The sequence below is a fragment of the Eulemur rufifrons genome, chromosome 4 (genome assembly GCF_041146395.1).
Source record: "Eulemur rufifrons isolate Redbay chromosome 4, OSU_ERuf_1, whole genome shotgun sequence".
In the NCBI taxonomy this organism is placed as follows: Eukaryota; Metazoa; Chordata; class Mammalia; order Primates; family Lemuridae; genus Eulemur; species Eulemur rufifrons.
Window position 1 is genome coordinate 38,315,711 of NC_090986.1, and position 24,624 is coordinate 38,340,334.

The 24,624-nt window shown below is 32.1% G+C and overlaps 1 protein-coding gene across 7 annotated transcripts in view; it reads left to right on the forward strand.

Annotated features, from left to right (window-relative positions):
- Window positions 1-22,923, forward strand: part of RBM26 (RNA binding motif protein 26) — a 78,348-nt gene extending 55,425 nt beyond the window's left edge. For 4 of the 7 annotated variants that reach the window (XM_069467117.1, XM_069467118.1, XM_069467120.1 and 1 more), the window contains 6 exons: window positions 801-968; window positions 2,502-2,606; window positions 6,174-6,374; window positions 8,853-8,939; window positions 19,341-19,454; window positions 21,095-22,923. In XM_069467117.1, coding sequence (XP_069323218.1) covers window positions 801-968; window positions 2,502-2,606; window positions 6,174-6,374; window positions 8,853-8,939; window positions 19,341-19,454; window positions 21,095-21,184 — 765 coding nt within the window. In that variant the 3' untranslated portion in view covers window positions 21,185-22,923. The remainder of the gene's footprint in view (window positions 1-800; window positions 969-2,501; window positions 2,607-6,173; window positions 6,375-8,852; window positions 8,940-19,340; window positions 19,455-21,094) is intronic. The other 3 variants (XM_069467115.1, XM_069467119.1, XM_069467116.1) reach the window with 1 other exon arrangement.
- The last annotated feature ends 1,701 nt before the right edge of the window (window positions 22,924-24,624 follow it).

A 24,624-nucleotide genomic window follows, 5' to 3' on the forward strand; every position in this document is an offset into this window, starting at 1 on the left:
TGGACATATTGAGTTAAATGTATTTTAAAGTTAATTTTCTTTTTCTTATCTTTTTAATTTGACTGCTAGAAAATTAGAAATTACTTATGTGGTTTATGTTATTTCTTTTGGACACTGTTGCTCTAATTTATGACATTTAATTAGTCTTAGTTCTTGACTAAGAGAAATCACAGTGCTTTATGCCAAAAACTGAAGCCGTCCTGACTCAGAATAACCAGATAACTCTAAATAATATTATGTGGCTTTTTCTACTTCATATTACCTTACTTATCATCTTATTTCCTATTCATGTTGTGGGTATCATTCTTAGGCTAGCCAACTATTGTTCCCTATGACAAAGAAAGTAATTAAACATTCAATTTTTCTAATATCTCACTATATGAAAGGAACCATAAAACTTCCTCTAGTTCTTCCTGGGCTACAGACTACATATAAAGTAGGAATACTTAGGGGCAGTAATGTCAGCATATAAATCAGAAAGTAAAGTTGTTATTATTTCAAATTGACAGTTTTTCAGTGATAGAATTGAATTTCTTCTGGTTGTATGCTTTGATCTTAGGTTCTAAGAGACCCAAATAATAATATAGTTCTTAACAAAGTAAACCGGGAGTAAGACTTGAATTGTTAAATGGTTAGCATCACCAGATCTGTTTTTCTGCCATTTTTACTTAATGGTTGTTACCTTTGTCATAAATGCATATACTAAAAGTAGTAGTATTTATTTTTATACTTACTTTCTGTGTTTGCTTTGTTAATGATAGAAATATCTTAATATTTTTCTGTCTTTAAAAATTTGACAGATGTTAATTTCAAAACTGGAGAAAAACAAAACAATGAAGTCTGAAGATAAAGCAGAAATAATGAAAACTTTAGAGATTTTGACAAAAAATATCACCAAGTTGAAAGATGAAGTCAAAGCTGCTTCTCCTGGACGCTGTCTTCCAAAAAGTATAAAAACCAAGACTCAGGTATGTTAATTTGTGTCGTTATTCCTATTATTAGTTATTAAGAAATATTAAACACTACACTTTGAAGATTTAGTCTTTCTTTTACTTAATATCCCTTTGTTCAAAATCTGAGCATTGTACTATTCTCCCCTTGCCATAAATAAATACATAAATATAAACAAGTAAACTCTACTAATCTTTTGAATCCTATAGAGTTAATAGTTGGTAAGCCAGTAATTAGGAAAATAGTTATGGGTAATCTTGAGAGGTACCTTGAGGGCAAAATAATATAGGTTCTTGAAATGCTTGACTGAGGAGTTTGAGCTTTATATTTTAAGTAGTTGGTGATATAAAAGGTTAATGACAGAGAAGTAACATTCTGACAGCACTATACAGAATGGATTGAGTGAAAAGGGGAAATTCAGGTAGATTAACCTATTAGATACAAACAAGTGAGGAAAATAATTTCAGTTGGTAATAAGTGATTAAAGAAAAAAACTACAGAGGTACACAATATTTAAATATGCTTGGTGTCTATGTATGTATGTATGTATAAAATCATGATTTATATTGATATTTCTAATTCTAATCTAACACCACATAATTCTTCCTTTTCTTATTCTATATTTTATCTCCTATTCTCATAATGACAGCTTGGTTCCACTAACATCAATATATTATTCATTGACACAGTCCTATAATAGATTCAAAATAGTTTCAAAATTGATACAATACCACTTCCAACAACTAATAAAATTCAAAATTTATTTGCATTCTTGACAACTTCAATATATTCCACCTAAGGATGTAAAAAGGATGTAAAGTGAGAACTGCAGTCTAGAATTGCATTTTTTTTCCTTTTGTGTAGTTATCAATTTGATAAGGGTAGGTTTGTTTCTACTTGTGCTCAGTTTTGGATGCTCCCCCCGCCCGCCCAAGTTCTTGCTGATTTAATTTTATTTTTTGAATTAGTAAAACAATTGACATGGTTCAAAAGCCAAATTATATTAAAAAAATGTGTGCATAGAAGACCCCCTCCCCTTTGATCCCTTACACTCTATGTCTATCCCCTGCCCCGTAGATAATCAATATCATTAGTTTCTGGTTTATCCTTCTAATATTTCTTTTTATAGATATGTGTGTGTGTGTGTGTGTGTGTGTGTATGTATGTGTGTGTGTGTATTCTTTCCTGCATAAAAGCATGCTGTATATTGCTTGTTAGCACCTTTGTGTTTTTTTTTTTGTTTTTTTTTAACCCTCCTTTTTAGTTATTTCTTGAAAATTATTCCATATCAAGCTACAAAATTCTCCCTTTGGCTACTGCATGGAAAATAAATTGTAGGGAAGTCAGTGAAAGCAGCAACTAGTTAGGAAGCTATTACAGTTTTGTGGAGTTGTGGAATATTATGGCTTGGACTAGAGTGATATAGTACTCGAGATAGAGAAGAAATGTATGGATTAAATGGGAATGTATAAAAATTCTTTGTAAAAAAATTTTGTATAAATGCAAGATATTTTTGCCATATAAAATATTAATTAATATCTGTATTTTAGATGCAGAAAGAATTGCTTGACACAGAACTGGATTTATATAAGAAGATGCAGGCTGGGGAAGAAGTCACTGAACTTAGGAGAAAGTATACAGAATTACAGCTGGAAGTATGTTTCATCACAATCACATAGTATACTTAAAAGGAGCAGATGTAGTTGTATTGGTTAATTTGAAACTATATTGCCTTTATTTTAGTCAACAATTGTTGGTAATCCCTGGCATACATATTGGGATGTTGATATAGAAAAAAGAAAAGAGGTTAACAAATTTTTCAGAGCTACTAGAGAAAATCTTATTTAATGAGGAGTGGCAGTAATTCTACCTGTACACCCAAGTCCCTCCATTTCTAGTGAAGTTTTTTCCCTTTTTGTTTTCGGCCTATCCTTCCTGGGACAGTACACTATTAAAGCCTTTTCAGGTATTCTTATGGAGATCTGCTTTGCATAGAAATTGAGTTGCTGTATGAATCAGACTTCTAGTGGTAGAACTATATTGAGAACAGTATTGAAGAATATGCTTACTTGAGTTTTGCCTATAGATGGTGCTGTGGATATTTATAAAAGAGAAAATAAACTACCTGCTTATAATTCAGTTACCTGGTTATTTATGTAAGAAACAAACTCCTAGTGAAATCGATCCTATTACATGACATGAGAATTTTTAATATTTAACAAGAAAATGTTTAAAAATTGGAATTACATTTTGAAGTACAGAAAGAGACATTAATGCCATTAATATAATTGGTACATGTCTATATCATTGTTTGATACAATAATTTAAATTATTTGTATTTTAGATTATTTTACTTCATCTGAGAATGCTTTCTTCAGAATTTATTGGCAACTTGATCATAATTTTTTCAGCACAGTAGAAATCTATGTTGAATACTGCCATTCAGGTATTGAGGACTTAACATTTAGTAGCTACCAGATTTGCTGTAAGACTGTATCTTATCTGAAAGTCATAGGAGGTCATAGGATGTTGTCCTGCATTTGCATTTTCTGAAAACTTCGTCTGGTTGCATGTGTATCCTGCCCAAGATCTTTGGGGGAAAAAGGCTTTGAGAAAGATAGATTTCTTTTATGTTAATACAAAAATTTTGTTTTCCCCATTCTGGAGATTTCATGCCAGTTTTGTTGGGACTACTTTAAAACAAACTATTTTCAAAATTTTGGCCCATAATTTCATTTATAGTAATAAATAATACTGTTAACCAAGATTCTTTATTAGTTTATGTTTTGCATTTTTATGATGAAAAAGCTAAAAATCGAATGCCATTTTCTATTTTTATTTTATGATGGCTTAAATTTAGTTTGCAGTTAATATTAGTATATGTAGTAATGCAGTATTTCCCAGAATGTGTTCATTTACCACAGTAATTCCACTAGTTATTAGTGAATAATTAGTGAATAAAGTTTCTCAGGCCAAATAAATATAACCTTGAAAATGTTATATTAAACATGCTTTTTGACTATGGGGGTTCTTAGAGGCTTTTAATTTGTGACTCTCTAAAAATCCATATTAAGTATTCAGTGTTGCTCAGATTTATTTGGCCGTGGACCCCCTTTATCAAGGAGCATTTTGAGGCATTAATATTCCTCAGAGCATACTTTTGTATGTGCTAATCTATATTAACATCAATTCTTGACCTATTAAGCTTATTATTTGGATTTTTAATTATTTTTTATCATTTTAATTTACAAATGAAAAAATATGTATATATGGTATTTAGCATGATATTTTGATATATGCATACATTGTGAAATGATTATATCAAGTTAACACATCTATTACCTCATATATTTATCATTGGTTGATGAAAATAAAAAATTTAAATCTACTTTATTAGCAGTTTTCAAGTACATAATGCATTATTATTAACTGTGTCACCAGGCTGTAGAATAGATCTCCAGAACTTACTTCTCCTTATCTGACTGAAACTTAGTACCCTTTGACCAGCATCTCCCCATTCTTCTGCCCCTGTAGCCCTTAATAACCACCATTCTGCTCTCTGCTTCTATGAGTTTGATTGTTATAGATCCACATATAGGTGAGATGATCATACAATATTTGCCTTTCTTTTCCTGGCTTATGTCACATAACATTGTTTTGATTTTAGATGATTCTTTTAGCTGATGTTAAGATTAATTGTTTTGAGATGAAGAAACTGCAATACTTACACTAGTAGAGATTTGGTAGTTGTGTCTGCTTGACATTCCATTTGAATGTCTCATTATCGAGACTCAGCATAGAGGCAATTACCTTGTTCCTACACCCCATCTATGCAGTTACCCAAACCAGGAATCTAGGAGTCTTAGCTGATTCCTTTTTCCTTCAGTGTCCGTATCTAATTAATTACCAAGTTTTATATGTGTTACTCCTTAATGTATCTTAAATGTGTTCACATCTCCCTGTCTCTATTGCCACCAGTATAATCTAAACTTTCATCTTCCAGTCCTAGGACTACTGTGGTGGCATATTGATGGGTTTTCCAGCTCGTTCTCTTCTTTCTTCTGCTCTGTTCTTAAAACTCTGAAATACCATTTTCAACACTAGTTTAATTACATCACTCTTTTTTACTGCTCAGAATCTCTTAATTGATTTTCATGGCTCTTCGGATAAAAATTAAAATCCTTGACATGATCCTTAAAGTTATGCATGATCCAACTCTCCCTATCTCTCCAGCATCATCTCTCCACTCAGCTGCATTGGTTTTTATTAATTCTTTGGAAAACCACATTCCTTTTAGCCTTGGTGCCTTTGTCCATGCTGTAATCCACACCTCACTTTTGCCTTTTTCATTCTTTGTTTCTTTGATTCATTGAAGAAATTCTGAGTACAATCTGCCAGCTACCATTGTAGGTGCTGGGTATAAAGCAGAGAATAAAAATGGAAAAAAAAAAAAATAGCTTCAAGGAGCATTCATTTTAGTGGATTATTCACTGCAAATCTTTAAAGTTGTGTTCAAATCTTCAAGTAAAGCATTTCCCCAGTTTTGAGTCACTTCCTATTAATGTAAGTAAATATCTTAGTTGTTTAATGTCTCTTTACCCCCTTAGATATGAGTTTCATGAGGATGCACAGAAAGTGTTCATTAAGTAATTGTGGAATGAAAGAATGGTGCCCTGTTCATACTGAGTAATGTAGAATATCAATAAGTATGCTACGTTGGTTCTGTAATGATGTTAGTTATAAGTGATCAAAATGATGAATTTGAGATAACTACCTACTGAAGTCAATAGGCAAACAAATGGAAACATTATATTTGAAAGTCATAACTAGAAAAATGTATTTATTGTATACATAGGTACTATGTATCTATATATTAACCTGACTTCTGAAGTAACATTTTTAACACTATATGATTTGGAAATCAAGAGTTGCTGGTCTTTTTTTGTTATATATCCTGATGTCTTAGAGACCAAGAACTTAGAAAAAGACACGTTTAGTAATTTCAAAACCTTAATGTTATTTCGTTGTTTAAATTCACTAGCTACTTAAATTTGCTTTTCCTTTAAAAACTAAAACCTCAATTTAAATTATGTGATCCTTTTATAGGACATTGGAATATGATGTCAAATTCAATAGAAGTTGTATTCATCTGCCCGAGTATAATACTTGGCTTGTATTGTTAGTTACAACATTGTTTAACCTGTGTGTCTAATCTCTTCTAGGCTGCCAAACGAGGAATTCTTTCTTCTGGTCGGGGCAGAGGAATTCATTCGAGAGGTCGAGGTGCAGCTCATGGCCGAGGCAGGGGTCGAGGTCGAGGGCGAGGTGTGCCTGGTCATGCTGTGGTGGATCACCGTCCCAGGGCATTGGAGATTTCTGCATTTACAGAGAGTGATAGAGAAGATCTTCTTCCACATTTTGCGGTACTTTCTTACTGCCCAACCAAACAAACTGATAATCATTGTTGGGGATAATATAATTAAAGAGGAAATTATGAAAATGACATGAGTAATTTCAACCTGTTAATCTGAGCAAAGCGTTTGATTGCTCTATAATCTCTCCTTAATTTAAAAAATAAACTGTGGGAGTTTTTATTTAATTAAACTGGAAGAAATGTTATTATTCTTACACTTAATAAGCTTTCAGATATTGTGAAATGAATAATTTAAACTTTATTGTTTTAGAGAGAGAAATTCTGTAATTTCATTTGATATTTATTTTTAAGGAAAAATTTAACGTGTTACATGGGCCATCCAGAGTTTTTTTTTTTTTTTTTTTTTTTAAATTAAAATAGGATTTTATTTGTTAATATTGCATTCTTGATCCAGCTGACCCAGAATTGATCTTGAAGTCACCTTAGTACCTTAGTCAGGGTATAATTAAAGGGAGTCTATCTAATGGTAATAGATTGACCTATGAGAAAGGAGAATGGAATTTTAGTCCCTGCTAATCCGTTATTTAACTTGGACTTCTGGGATTCATTAGGTTCATGTGCTGAACGGAGAAGATTATACCTGCCAAATGGCCCTTTGAACTTACATGTTGTGATTCTTAGTGGTATCCCAAAGGTTAGTTACTAAACATCAGTTTTACCCTCAACATTATAGTTATTGCTGTGTAGATATGAAAGAAATAACTAGTTCTCTAACGCCAGGGCTTCTACATACATTGGCTTAACACAAACCAGTTAAACTAAACTACAAACATAACTTATAATCAAGTTCAATTTGTTAAATACTATAAATACATTAGTAACTTAGGGAAGTATCTTTCACACTGGCATATCATGGGAAAAAAAACAGTAGAGAAAAGTTTCATGGGGTACTAAAACTGGAGCATAGGTCCTGAAGGATAGGTATGCTTGTAGACGGGTACAGAAATGATTTAACCTTTTGAAAATTCAGATTTAAGTGTTTAACAGTCATATTCCCGGCTTGCAGCAGTTACAGATACTTTAACAAGTCATAAGGTATTGAAAGAAATGGTTTATCTTTAAGAAATAACTAAAATGGCTAATATTTAAGAATGAGGAGTCTAGAAAGTCCTGTTCTTGATGGATTTAAAGAGTTAAAGAAAGGAGGTTGGGGATAATCTTGCCCAGCTCTTTTCTGCTATGCACTCCACTTCTGTACCTTCCATAAGGGAAAGGAGATCCCGATAATGTAAGTGTATTGTGTATAGTTATACAGCTGATCAGGAAAATAGCAATTAATATGTTAAAATAATCCAAACAAACCAGGTGAGTTTGTTATGATTATATTTTGGTGAGACTGAGATAGTTTTGGTTTGAGAAATATTCAGAGCCTCTAAGTGGAAATTCTTAACTTGCATTTGGAGGGTCAAATTCCACTCAAAAGTTAGCAGTGGTAATTCACGTTTAAAAATTAAGTAAGAGTGTAGGGAACTTATTTTGTGATAGGGATGCCTTCTGAGTGCCTTATAGTAACTCATTACATTATGAGTTATTTGGATAACCCTATCAGGTAAGGTACTGTTTATTATGCCCATTTTAGAGATGAGGAAAATGAAGCATGAAGAGATTAAGTAACTTGTTCAGTTCAGGTTTACATAGCTAGTAACTGGCAGAGCTCAGTGGCTCTGGGGTCCGTTCTCTTCACTATGCTCTACAGAATTTTCCTCTGTGGGATATGTGAGTGTATTTAATGAAATTGTGATTATAATTTTATTTTGGGGTAAGAAAGAAGGAAAGTATTATATATAAACAAGTAGAGTTTTATGTGATAAAGGTTGCTGTTTGTAGAACAGTCTTCCTACACGTGGGGGGAAAATCCAATAAACCAAAAGCGGGCTTAATGTAAAGTGTTCGGTTTCTAAATGTCCTAAGAGAGTGTATGGTATGGTGAAATATACAGTAACTGAAAGCATGGGTAGAGTGTTAAACTTTTAAATTAAGAGACCTAGACTCTCACCCAGGTAATTAATCTAATTACTTTGGAAAAATTACTTAAATTTTCTGAATCTTCTTTCCCCATTTATTGGGAATGATACCAAAACTCACAGAATGTTCTGAGGATTCAGTATGCTGCTTAAGAAAGAATTTGTCCTGCTGTTGGATTAATGAGTAAAAAAGGAAGGTCAATAAGGAAGCTCAGGCTTTGACCATTATTTCTGTCATTTAAAGAACAGTTCAACTGAGTATAAGTTTCAACTAATTCTAGAAAGTGTAGAATGGTAAATAAGATTGGAAGATAAGACCATTGTTTATCTCATAATATCAAGTACTAAAATGAATTACTCAGCATTCTTTTCTGTTAACCAGTTTAAATTGTTATATATTCTAGATTATACTTAATAGCATGTTAATGGTTTTAATACCATTGGGATTTTTGGATATTTCAAAATATTTATTTGGAGGAAATACTTTTTTTTTTAATTTAAAGCAATATGGTGAAATAGAAGATTATCAGATTGATGACTCTTCACTTCATGCAGTAATTACATTCAAGACAAGAACAGAAGCTGAAGTAGTAAGTATTAAAAATAATTTTTCAAAATTCAGCTTTAAATGATTTATAAATATTGCTTTTAAGTTTAATATAAGGGAACTTTTTAATTTACTAAATACACTTTGACAATAGGTAGAATATTTGAAGTGGAATTTATGCCCACAAAAAATTTCCTAATGTAGTTAGGCAATTCTATATATAACATGATATAATTAGAATATATATAATTAGTCACCAAGTTGAGTGTCAAATTGTATTGTCTTGAGACTCCAGGAATTCTCTCTCTCTTTTTCACAGGAGGTAGGGCCACCCCACTACCGATTATTGTTTTCTTCAGGAAGCCTGGAACAAGGTCTGCTTTGGCAGAATGAGTGGTGAGGGATAAGGTAGAAGTGGAGAGTGTAGTTCTGATTATCTACCCATCTTAACTGTTCTGGGTTTAAAGTACCCAGAATTTAAAACTTTCCTGTTAACTTGTATGTATAAATATTGTGCTGAAAAAAGTAGATCTTGATCAAGTTTTCTCTCAGAGGTATTGTTGAATACAGGGTTGAATAAGCTTCCTTTCAATGATGGCTTCAGTGACAGTTTTCAGTCCAATGTTAGGTGGTTTGGATGAGTAGCATGCCTTTTATGTTCTAGTTATTTTCTGGGAACTAGTAATATAAAACAACGGTAGTAGTTATTGTACACATGGTTAAAATGTTACCAGGTTTGTGGATTTAGTAAGAACTTTAAAAATATATGACTACTTCTCTGTTTACTTATATGGTAAGGGGGGAAAATACCAAACCTCTTGCGTCATAAATAATTTTTGGAAGTTTTGCTCTTGGTAAGAGCTATTCACTTATCTTTTTTCTTGGGTCTTGCTTTTTGTACCTTTGATGTATATTTTTATACAGTGTATATATTTTCCAAAATGAATAGCAGTCAGTTAAAAAAAGACCAAGGATTAATGTATGAGAAAGACTAACAGTGAATTATGTGAAGGTTGAGCAAATGACAAAATAACTGAGGTCAAGTTAGGTCTAATGGGAGTTACCTATTCCAGGTAAATACGCTTTAGTTGAATTTACTTAATAGACTGAAAGGATTAATACCACTGCTATAATAAACATTTGAAATTAAGTTATAAAAATTATTAAACCATAAACATTTCCTTAAGCCAAAATGTTTCTTAAAATTTTGTAACATTCTATTTTGAAAAGAATAGAAAATTAACTTGAAGCTTACCTTATATAAACATGATACAGATTATTGAAAACCACTAGAGAAGTGATTTTCAAATTTCTGGATTTCAGGGAAAAGTATAGGAATTTAAAAATTAGTTTGGCATAGAAGTGCCAATTTTTTATTTTGCCAAGAAAGAATGCTTAAAAAATACAAAAAAATTGCTGTGTACTATCACCATCATTATATAAAATAAAGGAAATTTTAACACTGAAAATGCAGGATGTAAACTTGGATAAAGGATAGGCCTTCCCAAGAAAAGAAAATTGTCAACCATTGCCAACATTTATTTCCAAATTTTACACCGTTCTTACTTTCTGGACCATTGTCCTAGATGATTGCATGAATTTCTTTTTGTTTTGTATAATCAGCAGATGCATAGTATTGTAAGGTGAAAGTATGGGAATAAGGTAATTGAGATATTCAGATAAAACTGCAAAGTGAGAAATTTTCCCCAGGAAAAAGATTGAAGCATTTTTAAGACTAAAAATATAAGCAGAATACTTTTAGCTTCAGGTTAAACAGTTATAGTTTGACTGTATGTTATTAGTTAGATGATTTCTATTACCTCATTTTCTGTTTTTCTGTTTATCACTGTGCCAATGTATTAATGTTGAATAATTACCCAAATAAGAAAAAAAGAAGTGGCCTTTTCCCATGACTGATTAGAATATTTCTTTTTTCCTACTCTGAATTATTTCTATATCAGACTAGGATCCTGTTTTAGATTAGGGACAGTTACATTCCTGTTTTAAAAGAATCAGTCCCAAAAATGAAACCTATAGTCTCAAACTCAAAGAGGTATAGTTTTTATATCAAAAGGAAATATAGAATCTTGTTATACTGACATATTTTTGACACTCATTCCTCAACTCCAAGTATTTGTGAGGATTTACTGTTTCAAAACCCGTAAGAGTAGTTAGAATAATGCCTGAGACAGAGTAGATCTTCTTATATTAGCTATTAGTAATAATGTTGTTGTACTTTTTGTTTTCAAAATGAGGAATGATTGGTACGTCAGTGAAACAAATTAGAGACAAAATGGAGTAAATGATTTGAAAACTTAAACTTTCTTTAGACCTGAAGTTAGAAATGTAGAATTGGGTTTATAGAGAACAGTGCAACATCAGTAGTTAGAAGATAATGGTGCTGATTGAGTAAATGGTAAATTTATAGCAAGAACAATATGTGTAAGTGGATTCAATGAAAAGAATCCAAATTATGTGCATGGCATAGTGTTTTATGTGTGTTTTTTGCTGATTTACTTAATAGTTATTAAGTTCTGCCATATGATGAGCACTGTACTACCCGAATAGCTAACTTTAGGTCTGAAGCTTGTGAGAAAGTGGTCATGTGTGTTGAATTCATTGACTTAAAGGAATGAAAGGCTTTCCCTATAAATTCTGAAGTTTGTTTTTTAATATTTATGGTCATTAATGTAACTCATGCCTAAATATTGTATATTGTGATTATTACAAATATTAATAAACTTGCTTTTAGCTTTCTTTTATAGGTTAATTTTACTGTTGTTTCTAAAAATGTAAGGTACACTAGGATTACAGCTTCAACTATTTTGTAGTTATTTGAATTTAGGTCAGTTTTCCCCAGAGTTTTTGCAGAACACTGGTTCTGCAAATGCTCTCCTAACAGGATTCTCTTATCAGATAAGTCTGTGAAAGGCTGCATTTTATATATTTCACTTAGAATCACAATCTAAATAAATTGATAAGCCAGGAGGTAAACAAACCTGTATAATTTTGGTTAACCAACTTTTTTCCTAAACTTAATTGTTTCCAGAACCATTTCCATGTAAGATGTGGAACACATAACAACGTTACATAGTGTTTTCTTTCTCCTTTAGCCTTTTTTCCCCTTCTGTTGTGTGTATATGCCTGTTTTTCTTCCTAATTTGCTGTAAGCTTTGAATGGATGTGTGTAAGAATAACTAGTCAAAGGGCTGGAGGCAAGCCTATGAATAAAATGCTTCAGCTTTTAAACAAAAGCAAAATAAAAAAATGTTTTTTTTTTGAACAGTTTATAGTATAGAAATTAGAATTATAAAATGACTTCCCATATGCACATCATTGAGCTTCAGCAGTTTTCCACTTATGGTCAGTCTTATTTTATCTATATCCCACTTCCTACAACTCTCCCTCTCCTTATTTTGGAGTTATTCCTAGTTGTATTATTTCATCTGTAAACATTTCAGTGTGTGTGTCTCAATGATAGAGGCTTAAAAACATAAAACACGATACTGTTGTCACACCCAAAGGTGATATTTCCTAAATATCAAATATCCAGTCAGGGTTTATATTTCTCTTATTTTCTTATAAATCTTTTATTTTGTTTAGATAAGGATCCAAAGGTTCATGTTGTGATATAGCTTGAAGTATTATACAGTCATAAAATCATAGATTTAAGCATTTTGTGAGTACAGTTATTAATGTTTAAATTATCCCATCTTTGGCCAGTAGGAGAGTACATGTTGGCTCCTGAGTCATTTTGACAGGACCATGGTGGCCTGTGATAATTTCCTTGCTTCTAATATGAAAGGTGTTCTGGGTTCATCTTACACACTCTTTCTTCCAGATATGGAATTGACCATTTCACTAAGGAGCTCTGAGACCACAATCTGAGTACGAGGGATGCTCATAACCACTAAATATGTTACTGTCATCAGTCCTTTTCAGTGTTCAGAACTGAGAGTGAAACAATAAACACATACCAATTTGATGTGACATTTTCCCTTGTCTTTTCTAGTACTTTTATAGTCTTTCTTTTTCTTTCTTACATTTTTACATTCACTTTGAAAAAAATTTATTTTGTGTAAGGAACAAAATAGGGAGCCAGCCTATTGGTTTCATTGGGTAAATCTAGTTTTCCCAAGCTTATGTGTAATAATCCTAGTATATACAAATTTCCCACATGTTTATTTGGGTATGTTCTGGACTCTTGTCATCCACTGATCAGTTTTCTTTTGTGTGCTTCTTCCAAGTCTTCAATATTTTTTTTATCTTGCAAGAGCATTTTAAGGTTTTTCTCTACATAGGCAGTATGTATTGCTTGTTAATTTTAAGGTTTTCTTTGTATATAGACAGTATGTATTGCTTATAAATTTCCCTACAATAATTTATCTTTTTATTGCTATTTTAAATGAGATTTTTTTTCCCTTATCTACTGATCATATGTAGGAAGACTATTCATCTGTTTTATTAAATATGTAACTGTCATCTTACCATATTATCTTCTGATAGTTTAAATTTTATTCTCTTGGGCTTTGGGGGTATTGATTCAGTCATATCATCAATAAATAATAATAGTTTTACCTCCCTCTCTCACATTTCTCTGTTTACTACTTTCTGTTATTTCATTGTTTATCTTTAGAAAAATGTTAAAAACAGCAGTACTAGTCTTGCTCATAAAATGGGTGAGAATGCTTCCAGTATTTTTAGTATTGTGTGTGTGCTAGCTTTTCATGTTAAGGTAGAATACAGATAATTCCTGTTTTATTAAAGGCTGTAATCTTTAATCAGAAATGGATTTTTATAATGTTTTTTTTATTTACAGAATGATGAGGTTTTTTTCATTAATCTGTTTGCTTCCTAGTAACTATTCACTCCTGACATAAATACTATTTTATTGTATTTTTCTTGGATAAATCACTGAAATCTGTTCTTTTTTTTTTTAACTTTTAAAGTTGATTTTCAGGGCCGGGTGCGGTGGCTCACGCCTGTAATCCTAGCACTCTGGGAGGCCGAGGTGGGTGGATCGCTCGAGGTCAGGAGTTCGAGACCAGCCTGAGCAAGAGCGAGACCCCGTCTCTACTAAAAATGGAAAGACATTATATGGACAACTAAAAATCTATATAGAAAAAATTAGCCGGGCATAGTGGCGCATGCCTGTAGTCCCAGCTACTCGGGAGGCTGAGGCAGTAGGATCGCTTAAGCCGAGGAGTCTGAGGTTGCTGTGAGCTAAGCTGACGCCACGGCACTCACTCTAGCCTGGGCAACAAAGTGAGACTCTGTCTCAAAAAAAAAAAAAAAAAGTAAGTTTGGTTTGTAGATTTTGGGGAGAGATGGGATTTTCATCAGTTATTTTCATTTTACTCTGAGATAATTTAAGTAGCATTGGAGATATGTTTCTGAAAAGTTTAATAGAATTCATCTGTGAAACTACAAGGATCCAATTATTATTATTATTATTATTGAGATAGAGTCTCGCTTTGTTGCCCGGGCTAGAGTGAGTGCCGTGGTGTCAGCTTAGCTCACAGCAACCTCAGACTCCTGGGCTTAAGCGATCCTACTGCCTCAGCCTCCCGAGTGGCTGGGACTACAGGCATGTGCCACCATGCCCGGCTAATTTTTTCTATATATATTTTAGTTGGCAGGATAATTTCTTTTTATTTTTAGTAGAGACGGGATCTCGCTCTTGCTCAGGCTGGTCTCGAACTCCTGACCTCGAGCGATCCACCCGCCTCGGCCTCCCAGAGTGCTAGGATTACAGGTGTGAGCCACCGCGCCTGGCCAGGATCTAATTATTTTTAAGACATATATCTTATAAAAAAACTTTTGTAGAAATGATTTATTTTGATGTTTTATCTTTTCTGGCTTTAGTTTAATACTTTGGTAGTTTTTTTTCAAAAATTATATTTTTTATCTAGATTATCAACTGTGTTTGCATTGAGATGAGCAAATTTAATTTTATTTTTATCTGAGGCTATATCCCCCTTCTTTGCTTCCTTATTTTGTGGATTTTTACATTTAGCTCCACTTACACCTTTATGCCCTCTACGGCTTCACTCAATAGGCATCCTGTGGAGTACATTTAAACATGATGTTCTTTGAAATTTTATAAATGGTTATAAACCTCATTGTTTTGTTGTTTTTTTGTTTGTTTGTTTTTGTTCTTGTTTTTGTTTTTTTGAGACAGAGTTTCGCTCTGTCACTTGGGCTAGAGTGCCCTAGTTTCAGCCTAGCTCACAGCAACCTCAAACTCTTGGGCTCAAGCATTCCTCCTGCCTCAGCCTCCTGAGTAGCTGGGATTACAGGTGCATACCACCATGCCAAACTAATTTGTCTATTTTTAGTAGAAATGGGTTCTCACTCTCGCTCAGGCTGGTCTCAAACTCCTGGCTTCAAGTGATCCTCCCGCCTTGGCCTCCCAGAATGCTAGGATTACAGGTGTGAACCACCAGAGCCCAGCCATAAAGTTCATTTTTAAAAGTATAATATATTTTAATGAAATTTTGAAATGCATACATAACTTTTGAAGCACTGCCACAGTACATTGTTAAAACATTATATTATTTGTACTGTTAAAAAGCGATATGAAACAGGCAATAGAGTTCAGAAATAGGCCGAAGTATATACAGTCATGCAGTGTTGGGGGTATACGTTCTGAGAAATGCATTGTTAGGTAATTTTGTCATGGTGTGAACATCATAGAGTGTTCACAAGCCTAGATGATATACTGCACACCTAGGCTGTGTAGTATACTGTGTAGGGGTGGCGAACCTGTGACCCTGGAGCCACATGTGTCCTTCTGGTTCGTTGAATGAGGCCTTTTGACTGAATCCAAATTTTACAGAACAAATCCTTTTAATAAAGGCATTTATTTGTCCTGTGAAGTTTGGATTTGGTTGAGGGGGCTGCACTTGGGGATCTGGGGGGCCACATGTTGCCTTGAGGCTGCAGGTTTCCCTCCCTGGTAGGCTACAAACCAACCAGTATGGCACGTTACTATACTGAATTCTGTAGGCAGTTGTAACACAATGTTAAGTATTTGTATATCTAAACATAGAAATGGTACAGTTAAAATATGGTATATAAGATTAAAAATGGTACACCAATATGGGGCATTTACCATGAATGGAGCTTGCAGGACTAGAAGGTGCTCTAGGTGAGTCAGTAGTGAGTGGTGAGTAAATGTGAAGGCCTAGGATGTTACTGTACTACTGTTGTAGACTTTATAAACACTATACACTTAGGCTACTTAAATTCATAAAAAATTTTTTCTTCAGTAATAAATTAACTTTAGCTTACTGTAACTTTATAAACTTAAAAAATTTTTTAAACTTTTTGACTCTTTTATAATAACACTTAGCTTAAGATACAAGCACGTTGCACAGCTGTACAAAAATATCTTCTTTATATCCTTATTCTATAATTTTTTTATATTTTAACATTTTTTATTTTTAAACACTTAAACTGTTTGAACTTTTTTATTAAAAGCTAAGACACATATTAGCCACAGGGTCAGGATCATTGGTATCACTGTCTTCTACCTCTACATCTTTTCCCACTGGAAGGTCTTGAGGGGCAATAACACACATGGAGTTGTCATCTCCTATGATAGGAATGTCTTCTTTTGGAACACCTTCTGAAGGACCTGCCTGAATCTGTTTTACAGTTTACCTTTTTCTTTATAAATGGAAGTATAGTCTAAAATAATGATAAAAAGTATAGCATATAGTAAATACATAAACCAGTAACATACTCATTTATTATCTTTTTAAAGTATTATGTACTATACATAATTATAAGTGCTATACATTTATAGCAGCACAGTAGGTTTGTTTACACCCACATCACCACAAACACATGAGTAATTGTGTTGTGCTACAACATTATAATGCCTATGATGTCATTAGGCAATGGGAATTTTTCAGCTTCATTATACTCTTATGTGACACCTTTGTCATATATGCAGTCCCTCTTTGACCGAAATGTTGTTGTGTGGCGTATGACTCTGTGAGGATTTTAGTAAATCACAAAGGAGATGTTTGAAATTGGGGAATAAAACAGATTATTCAGTAGATGAATGATATTGGTACAACTGACAAGCTATTTGGAAAAAAGACATTATACCTTTTTGTTTTTTTATATCTCAATAATTCAAATTGGATATAGTTATTTTCATTTTTTAAAACATAAAACTAGTAAAAAGCTATGAGATTGCTGAAAGTAATCTTAATGTGGAGAGGGCTTTTTAAGGCATGGCACAATATTCATAAAGGAAAATGTTGATAAATTGCAATACATGACAATTTAAACCTTGTTCATAGCAAAAACAAAAGACAACAATCCCTTTCCTTCCAATAGAAATATATATCATAAACAAAACCAAAATCCAGTTGGGGGAAACATTTTCCCATAAATAGAACTTCAATTAGAAAAATATAAGCACACCAGATCTTGACAAAAGCCAAGAAACTTTTATTCCTATAGAAAGTAACACGAGGTGTACAAATACACATGGCTGTTCATATCGGTAGAAATTGGTTTAATTATGCTAAATATATATGTAGCCATTCAAGAAAAATGACAGATGCGTATACTGAGAGGCATCTATGAAAAAAATTGGATGAATAATGTAAGTAGGAAGCTGTAAACCATTAAAGTATCTTCCCATATACATATACATGTGCATACACAAACCCATCTAGTATGTGTATAGAAAAATAGTAGATCTTTACTCCAAACTCTTCATAAAATAGTGGTTATTTCTTAGGGATAAGATAATCATAGATTATATTTTTTTACATTATGTGGCTTGAAATTTAGAATTTTTTTAAAAAGCAAAATGGGTTGCAGAAAAAATTGCTTAAACTTTAAAGATTTTATGTTGCAAATTATCTGAAATATTGGTTTCTTGAATTTTTCTGTTTATAAAAACAGTTTTTATTGAAGTGAAGTAATTATGGAATATAAATAATGTTTCTTATAATGTCAGAAACTTTTAGTTCTCTAATAAACTCAAGTTATTTCAAAAATTTACATAACTTAGTAATCAAAAGTTTCTAGTGGAGTAAAGTTAATAAAAAGTTCAAAAATCATCTTGTAAATAATTTTAAAGTTGAAACTCCGGGAAATAGTAGACTGACTTTATAAATTGAGGAAATGTGTGATGAATATAGAGATGTTTAACTCATGTAAGCTCATCAGAAGTTTTAGTCAAGAACTTACCATAGAAAATGTCAGTAATATGTTTTGCTTTTTAAATGAAATTGTTTTAGCTGAAGGAAAAGATGAGTTTTATGAATAGGCATTTTGTATGAGACTACTGGAATTCCTTATAGTAATATGATATATTTTTATGTAATAGTTATAGCTTAAAAAAATTGCAAGTTCCTGAACTTAAGTATGAATAAGTACTTTTAAAAAATTTTACTTACATGACATTGTGATGAAGCCATGGACTAAAAACTCCTGAGCTGCATTTTAGTAGGCATAAAATCTTTTAAATTTATTATAAATTTATTATAAATTTATATGTCCAGATTTAAAATTTATACCTGAGGACTTTAATATCACACAACTCTCGTTCAGATGTCATTGAACATGTAATTGTTTCTACATTTCACATTATGCTGTACTTTGAGATTGTTCTATAAATCTTTTGTGCCTATGAGTTATTTCAGTATGTTGGTAACGTTGATTTATATTAGTTTATGTTACTTTAATTTGAATGCATTATTTCTAAACCAGTCACTTAAGGTAGCAAGTACTTAGACTTGACTATTTCATAAGTTCAAGTTTTATCATATCCAGTTATAAAAGCTTTGTAAGAAAGACTGTATTTTTCAGTGGAAAAGAATAAGATTTTTTCCCTTTTATTGAGATATTTATATTTTTATTAGATATGCCAAACATTTTATGGTAGTTGTGATCATTTTGATATACTTTGAAAATAATGTGATACTTTATACATGCAAAATTATTCTTATATTTATTGAAGGTTTCTAGTTAATAGTTACTGTATATACCATTTGTAAATTAACAATTAAAATGCAACAAAATACATTTAGCACATTAATCCTAGTTTAGACATTAATCCAGAAAGTATACCCAGGATCTTGAAGTGCTTTGAATAGCACTTAAATAGCAGTTACCATTGTATTGTAAGCATGTAGACATATTTCTTCTAGTCAAACACTGGCCAGTAGTAAAATAGCTCTACTCACTTATGAGAAATTTTTGTTGTTTTCTTTTCAAAGGAACTTCCAATTACTAGTTTGAGTATAAGAAGTAAATTATTAATTATGGTAATAAACAATAAATAGCAATCACAAAGCAGATGGATAGGTAGCTGTCTTCAATTGTGTTTAGCTATTTTCATTTAGTAGGCACTATTAAGTTTATTTTTTTCAGAAATTATTAATGTTTTATATCCCACTATTCTTAATTGTTTTAGGCTGCAGTTCATGGAGCTCGCTTCAAAGGGCAGGATCTAAAACTGGCATGGAATAAACCAGTAACTAATATTTCAGCTGTTGAAACAGAAGAAGTTGAACCTGATGAAGAGGAAGTATGTTTTTTTTCCCATTTGTTTTTGCCCTTAATTGTTCGTAGTTTTTATATAAAGTGTTATTTTTATGGCTGTGATTTTAACATAAAACTTTTATTCCTGAGCTATATTCCAGGCAAGGGATATCAGATAAATGCAGACAACTTTAAATTTTGTGGATTAATGAGAACTGTGGATTGCTAATCCAAAGAGAATATATGAAAATCATATATATAATCAATTTTCATTTACTCTTAGAAGATAATAATTATTCATTAGATTTTTATCCACAGGAAACCTTGTAATATTTTAAGTTTTAGGGTATCCTACTCAATTGCTTTATTAACATTTCAACTTTCCTGTATTTTAATTCGTATCATTTTAGTTCATTAGAATGAATGCCTGCTATGTGATAGATATCGTGATAGATGCAAAAATGAATAAGACACGGTCCCTATCATCAAGGAGCTTATAATCTGGAAAGGAGGGTGGTGGCAGACACATAAGAAACTAATTATAATAAAACGCAGACTGATAATGCTGAATAAAGATTTGAACAACATGCTGTGGGAACCCAGAGGAAGAAGTGATTGTTTCTGTTCAGAAGAATCATAAAGGAGGTATTGACAGTGGAGCTGGGACCTAAGTGAAAACTAGCTTTCCAAAACGAAGAGCTGAGGTTGGAGATATAGTTGAGAGAGAGATTTTAGTTAGGGTGATAAGCTTCAGAATAGGTGTGGAAGAGTGCATTTTTCTTGGATAACAGTAAGTTAGTCTGACGACTGAGAGGTATGAGCGTATAGAACAGTGAAGTGGGAGAGCCCTTTGAAATCAAAAACTTGAAAGTAAACAACTCTGTTTTGTGTACAAAAAAGTTGAAGGAAGTTAAGAAATAAAGGTAAGGTGGAGAAACTAAATGATTCCATGTGTTACCCTTGTTTGATCTTCATAACGGCACTTCATTTTCTTTGAAGAACATTTCAGGGCTGTTATACATATCCATAGTCAAATGCAAGAATAAAATGTATATTTTGAAACTCATGTACATGATTTGTCATTTTATATTTTAGATTATACCTTTGTCCTTCCATGAGTTTGAATTGAATGGGGAGAAAAGCAGGAGAGCTCCTGGTATTAGGTATTTTGAAAAGTTTGAAATAGCAGTCTGAGAAGCTTTTATGAAGGGAGTGGGGAAAAGAAAGGAATGCTATAAAAGCAAATGTTTATTACATACAGCAGAAAAGAAATATAAATCTTGGTACAATTTCATATATGTTATTGGTTAATTTAGTATTCAGGGTTAGATAGGGTAAATCAGAAAACTAAGTGATGTTTTCTTTTTTAAAAATGTATTGAGCAATATTTTGAAGGTATAGGTATCTTTTAAGATGGCATATTTGGTAAAGAGGCAGGAGAAATGGCATGCACAAAGACTTAATATATTATTTCTTTAGTACCTGTTTCATGCAAACAATAGAATAGGTACTATAGAGAAACCACTGAATGGATAAAGGTTACCTTTCTTTGTTTCTTGAATGTTCTAGCTATAGAAATACCTTTTGTATTCGACTCTGTTGAGAGAGAGATCAGTATTTAAAAGTGTCACCTTTTTTTCTTTTCTTTTTTTTTGGGTAAATTCCTAAATACATTTTAACCTAAAGTTTCAGGAAGAGTCTTTGGTGGATGACTCATTACTTCAAGATGATGATGAAGAAGAAGAGGACAATGAATCTCGTTCTTGGAGAAGATGATTTGACTGATCATTGATCTGCATATGCTAGAACTCTACCTGTGTTTCATTAGTATTATCTAATGTACTTTTACATATTTGTAAAAACAATTTTTGGTAAAATGTGATGAAGATGGATTTCACAAATAGACAAAAGAGAAGAAAACTACCTTCTGATCCTGTATTTTGAAAGATTGATGTTTGCATTTTATTTCAGTAAACAGTTGCTAAAGACATCACACTAGAAACATATGCAATGTTTTTATTACATACTTCTGAACATTACAGAATTCTTTGGGTTCTTTGTAATTTAATGAATAGGTCTGAAAACTTATGACCAATACTTGTTATAACTTAGAGGATTTTGTTTTACTCCAAATAAGGAATGAATTTGCATTTAAAATCTTAATGAATGTTTTCAAAAATGAATAGATAACATAGTACTCTAACTAAAGTCTCCAAGTTATGTATTCATAATATTACATAGTAGTATGCTTAGGCTTTACTATGTATTAGCCTTTTGTTGGACTGTGTATGTATTTTACCATATGGGTTTTAATGATAATGGTGTATGACTGCTTTACATGAGTCCTTATGCATCCGGATGTTAAAAATAAAGTGGAATGGTCTCTTAAAAAAAAAAAAAAAAAAAAGAAAAGAAAAGAGAAAAAAAAAAACAATGACAAAAAAAAAAAAAAGCCAAGACAATGTTCCTTGATTTTAAAAAAAGAAAAGAAAAAAATTAAATAGACCATTCCAGATGGTGATCTACCCTTCCCCCCAGTTATCACAAAAGGAGCTATAATCACTAACTTACTCTTAATAATAATGGTTACTGATACCTTTACAATAATGTACAATCCAATGTTTAAAATTTATACCACTTGAGTTTGGTTTGATCCTATAAATTTTCAACAGATGTCTTAAAATTTAAAAGCAGGCTGATTAGTTTGGAACCAGACTTCAAGTAGAGATAACATTTGGTGAATAAGAAAACATCACATTACATTTTGGATGTATGAAAGAAAACTTGACCATTTGAAGATGTATGAATAAAGAAATGTACTATAGATACTACTTTAGGAAAACACTGTTTGGTAAGTGTTCCAGTCTGATATTTTAAGTGTGCATTTCCTATACTTGTATAAAAATCTTTGACATTTGCAACAATATTGTGATTTTTAATTGGATTTCTCTGGCAAGTGAACATGATCATTGAAAATTGATACAGCAGTTTCCAGGAAATAAATACATTCTTTGTAGAATGAGGGGGTGGAAGATTACATATTTATCTTTTAAAACTCATTGTTTTGGTTGCAAGTGTTTTTGCTTCTCTTGAGATTATAGTGATAATATTAAAAATCACATTTTAAAAAAATCACTTTCTTCCATATTGGGGTCCTCACATTCAAAAAGTATAATTCCACCACCACCATAGTCTTCTGCCAATGGAGTAACTTGTGGATGCTGTTCTTTTTCTTCCTGTCCTCTTCCCCCCTGACACTTGGGGTTAAAGTTATACGTATGTTCTTGATGGTAATACTGTTTCATAGGAATGTTTTGGCCTGCAATTTGTGTACAGATTTATATTTAAAATTTCAAAATCAGATTTCAGTGTTCAAAATAGTGACTTTACTCAAAAACTTCTTTACTATATTTAGATCTATGATATATTTTTATGTAGTCTCTTGTATGTTGACTATGTGCTGTTCTGATTCATTAGGTAAGTTTGTTTTCTTTTCTTTTTAGTAGTCGTGAAAGATGCCAAATTGGCAGAGGCTCACGTTTCTTCTCTTTACACCAAACAGGTATTATAAAGAAAGTAAATCTTTCAAAGGCCAGTTAAATCGCCATGCTGATTTTTGGCTTTATAATTTGATTAGTAAATTTTAGCCTGATATTTCAAAAATTATAAAATTCCCTTATAATGTAACTGAAATTACATATTCTGTTTATTTCAGTCCATAAATAGCTAATCAGTTTTCCTAGCCTAAAATTCTCTGTTAGCCTAGAACTTAAAATATTTTAAGCCATGTTGCTTTGAATGAATCAGAAGACAAATATGTTTCAATTTGGTCCCAAAGTATGGGGGTTAAATATTACCAACATTCATTCGGTTTATAATTATTATTATCATTAATATGATTTTAATGATAAATATTGTTCAGTATTAAGTTGCTATTGAATTTTTTTATTTATGAGTTTATAAATAATATTAGTACTATACATGTACTTTCATATGTTCTCATTTAAAACTTAAGATATCCCTTTGAAGTAGTTATTCCCATTTTACAGATAAGGAAACTTAGGCTAATAGAGATGGAGTGACTTGCCCAAAGTCATAGCTAGTAAGTGAAAGGACTAAATTTGAATGCAGACATTCTGTTTTTAGGGCCAACTTTTTTTTTTTTTTTTTTTAACTCAACATTGTTGCCTCCATCCTAATTATTGATCAAACATGAGGTTGTGTTTATAGTAAACATGGTAGTTCTTGTCTCACAGATATTGCAGAAAATTAGTAGACTTGGTCATTAGCCAGTTCATACTTTTACCCTCCCTTTTAATACAGCACTTTGTTCATATCTCTGTTACAGTACTTACGTTGTAATATAATTTATCTGGTTTATATGTCTGTCTTCCCCGCTAGATTACAAGCTCCTCTAGGAAGGGGACCATGTCTTATTCATCTTTTTATCTCTAGTGCTTATCATAAAGCCTGGCTAATAGTGGGCACTCAGATGTTTGTTGGATGAATTAATGAGTGAATGCATATTTAAATCTCCAATACTGGAGTGACAATTACCTCCCTTGTTAATTCTTATCAATTTTCCAAAAATCTTTCTTGAAGGTCTCCTCAGTCACTGGGACCATTTTGCTAACAGTTGACACAGTTAAGTTTCACCACTGGGGTTACAAGTACTGATGTAGTCTTAGTGGAATTTCCACAACAATCAGTAAAGCATTAATATTTTGGGGTATTAAAGTAGTCTGGTTCAGGGATAAAATAGCCTTTGGTTTCTATCAGTATGTATGATTAGGTACCAATCTAGTCCATCCCACTAATTTTTAATATCTACGGTAACCTAGTGTAGAGTACTGGACAAGAGTTAAGAGATTTAGCTTTTGGTCCCAGCTCTGCAACTAACTCTGTGGCCTTAGACAAGTCTCTTACCTTATCCAGGGTTGTTTCCTTGTCTGTAAAATGAAAGGGGCTGGACTAGATGATCTCTAAGGTCCTTTTTACATCCGTGGTTTCCCCGATGCTATTAATATATTAGTTTTGGTCTAAAACAATTTAATATATCTAAACCATTTCTATCGTTGCTGTCATATCAGTGGAAACAACTTGGATTTGATTCATAATTTATAATTTATATAATGTCTTTTGCTGTAGTTTTATATACGATGTTACCGAATGCTTGGATTTGTCAGAACAAATTTCATTCAACCTGTAAGGACTAG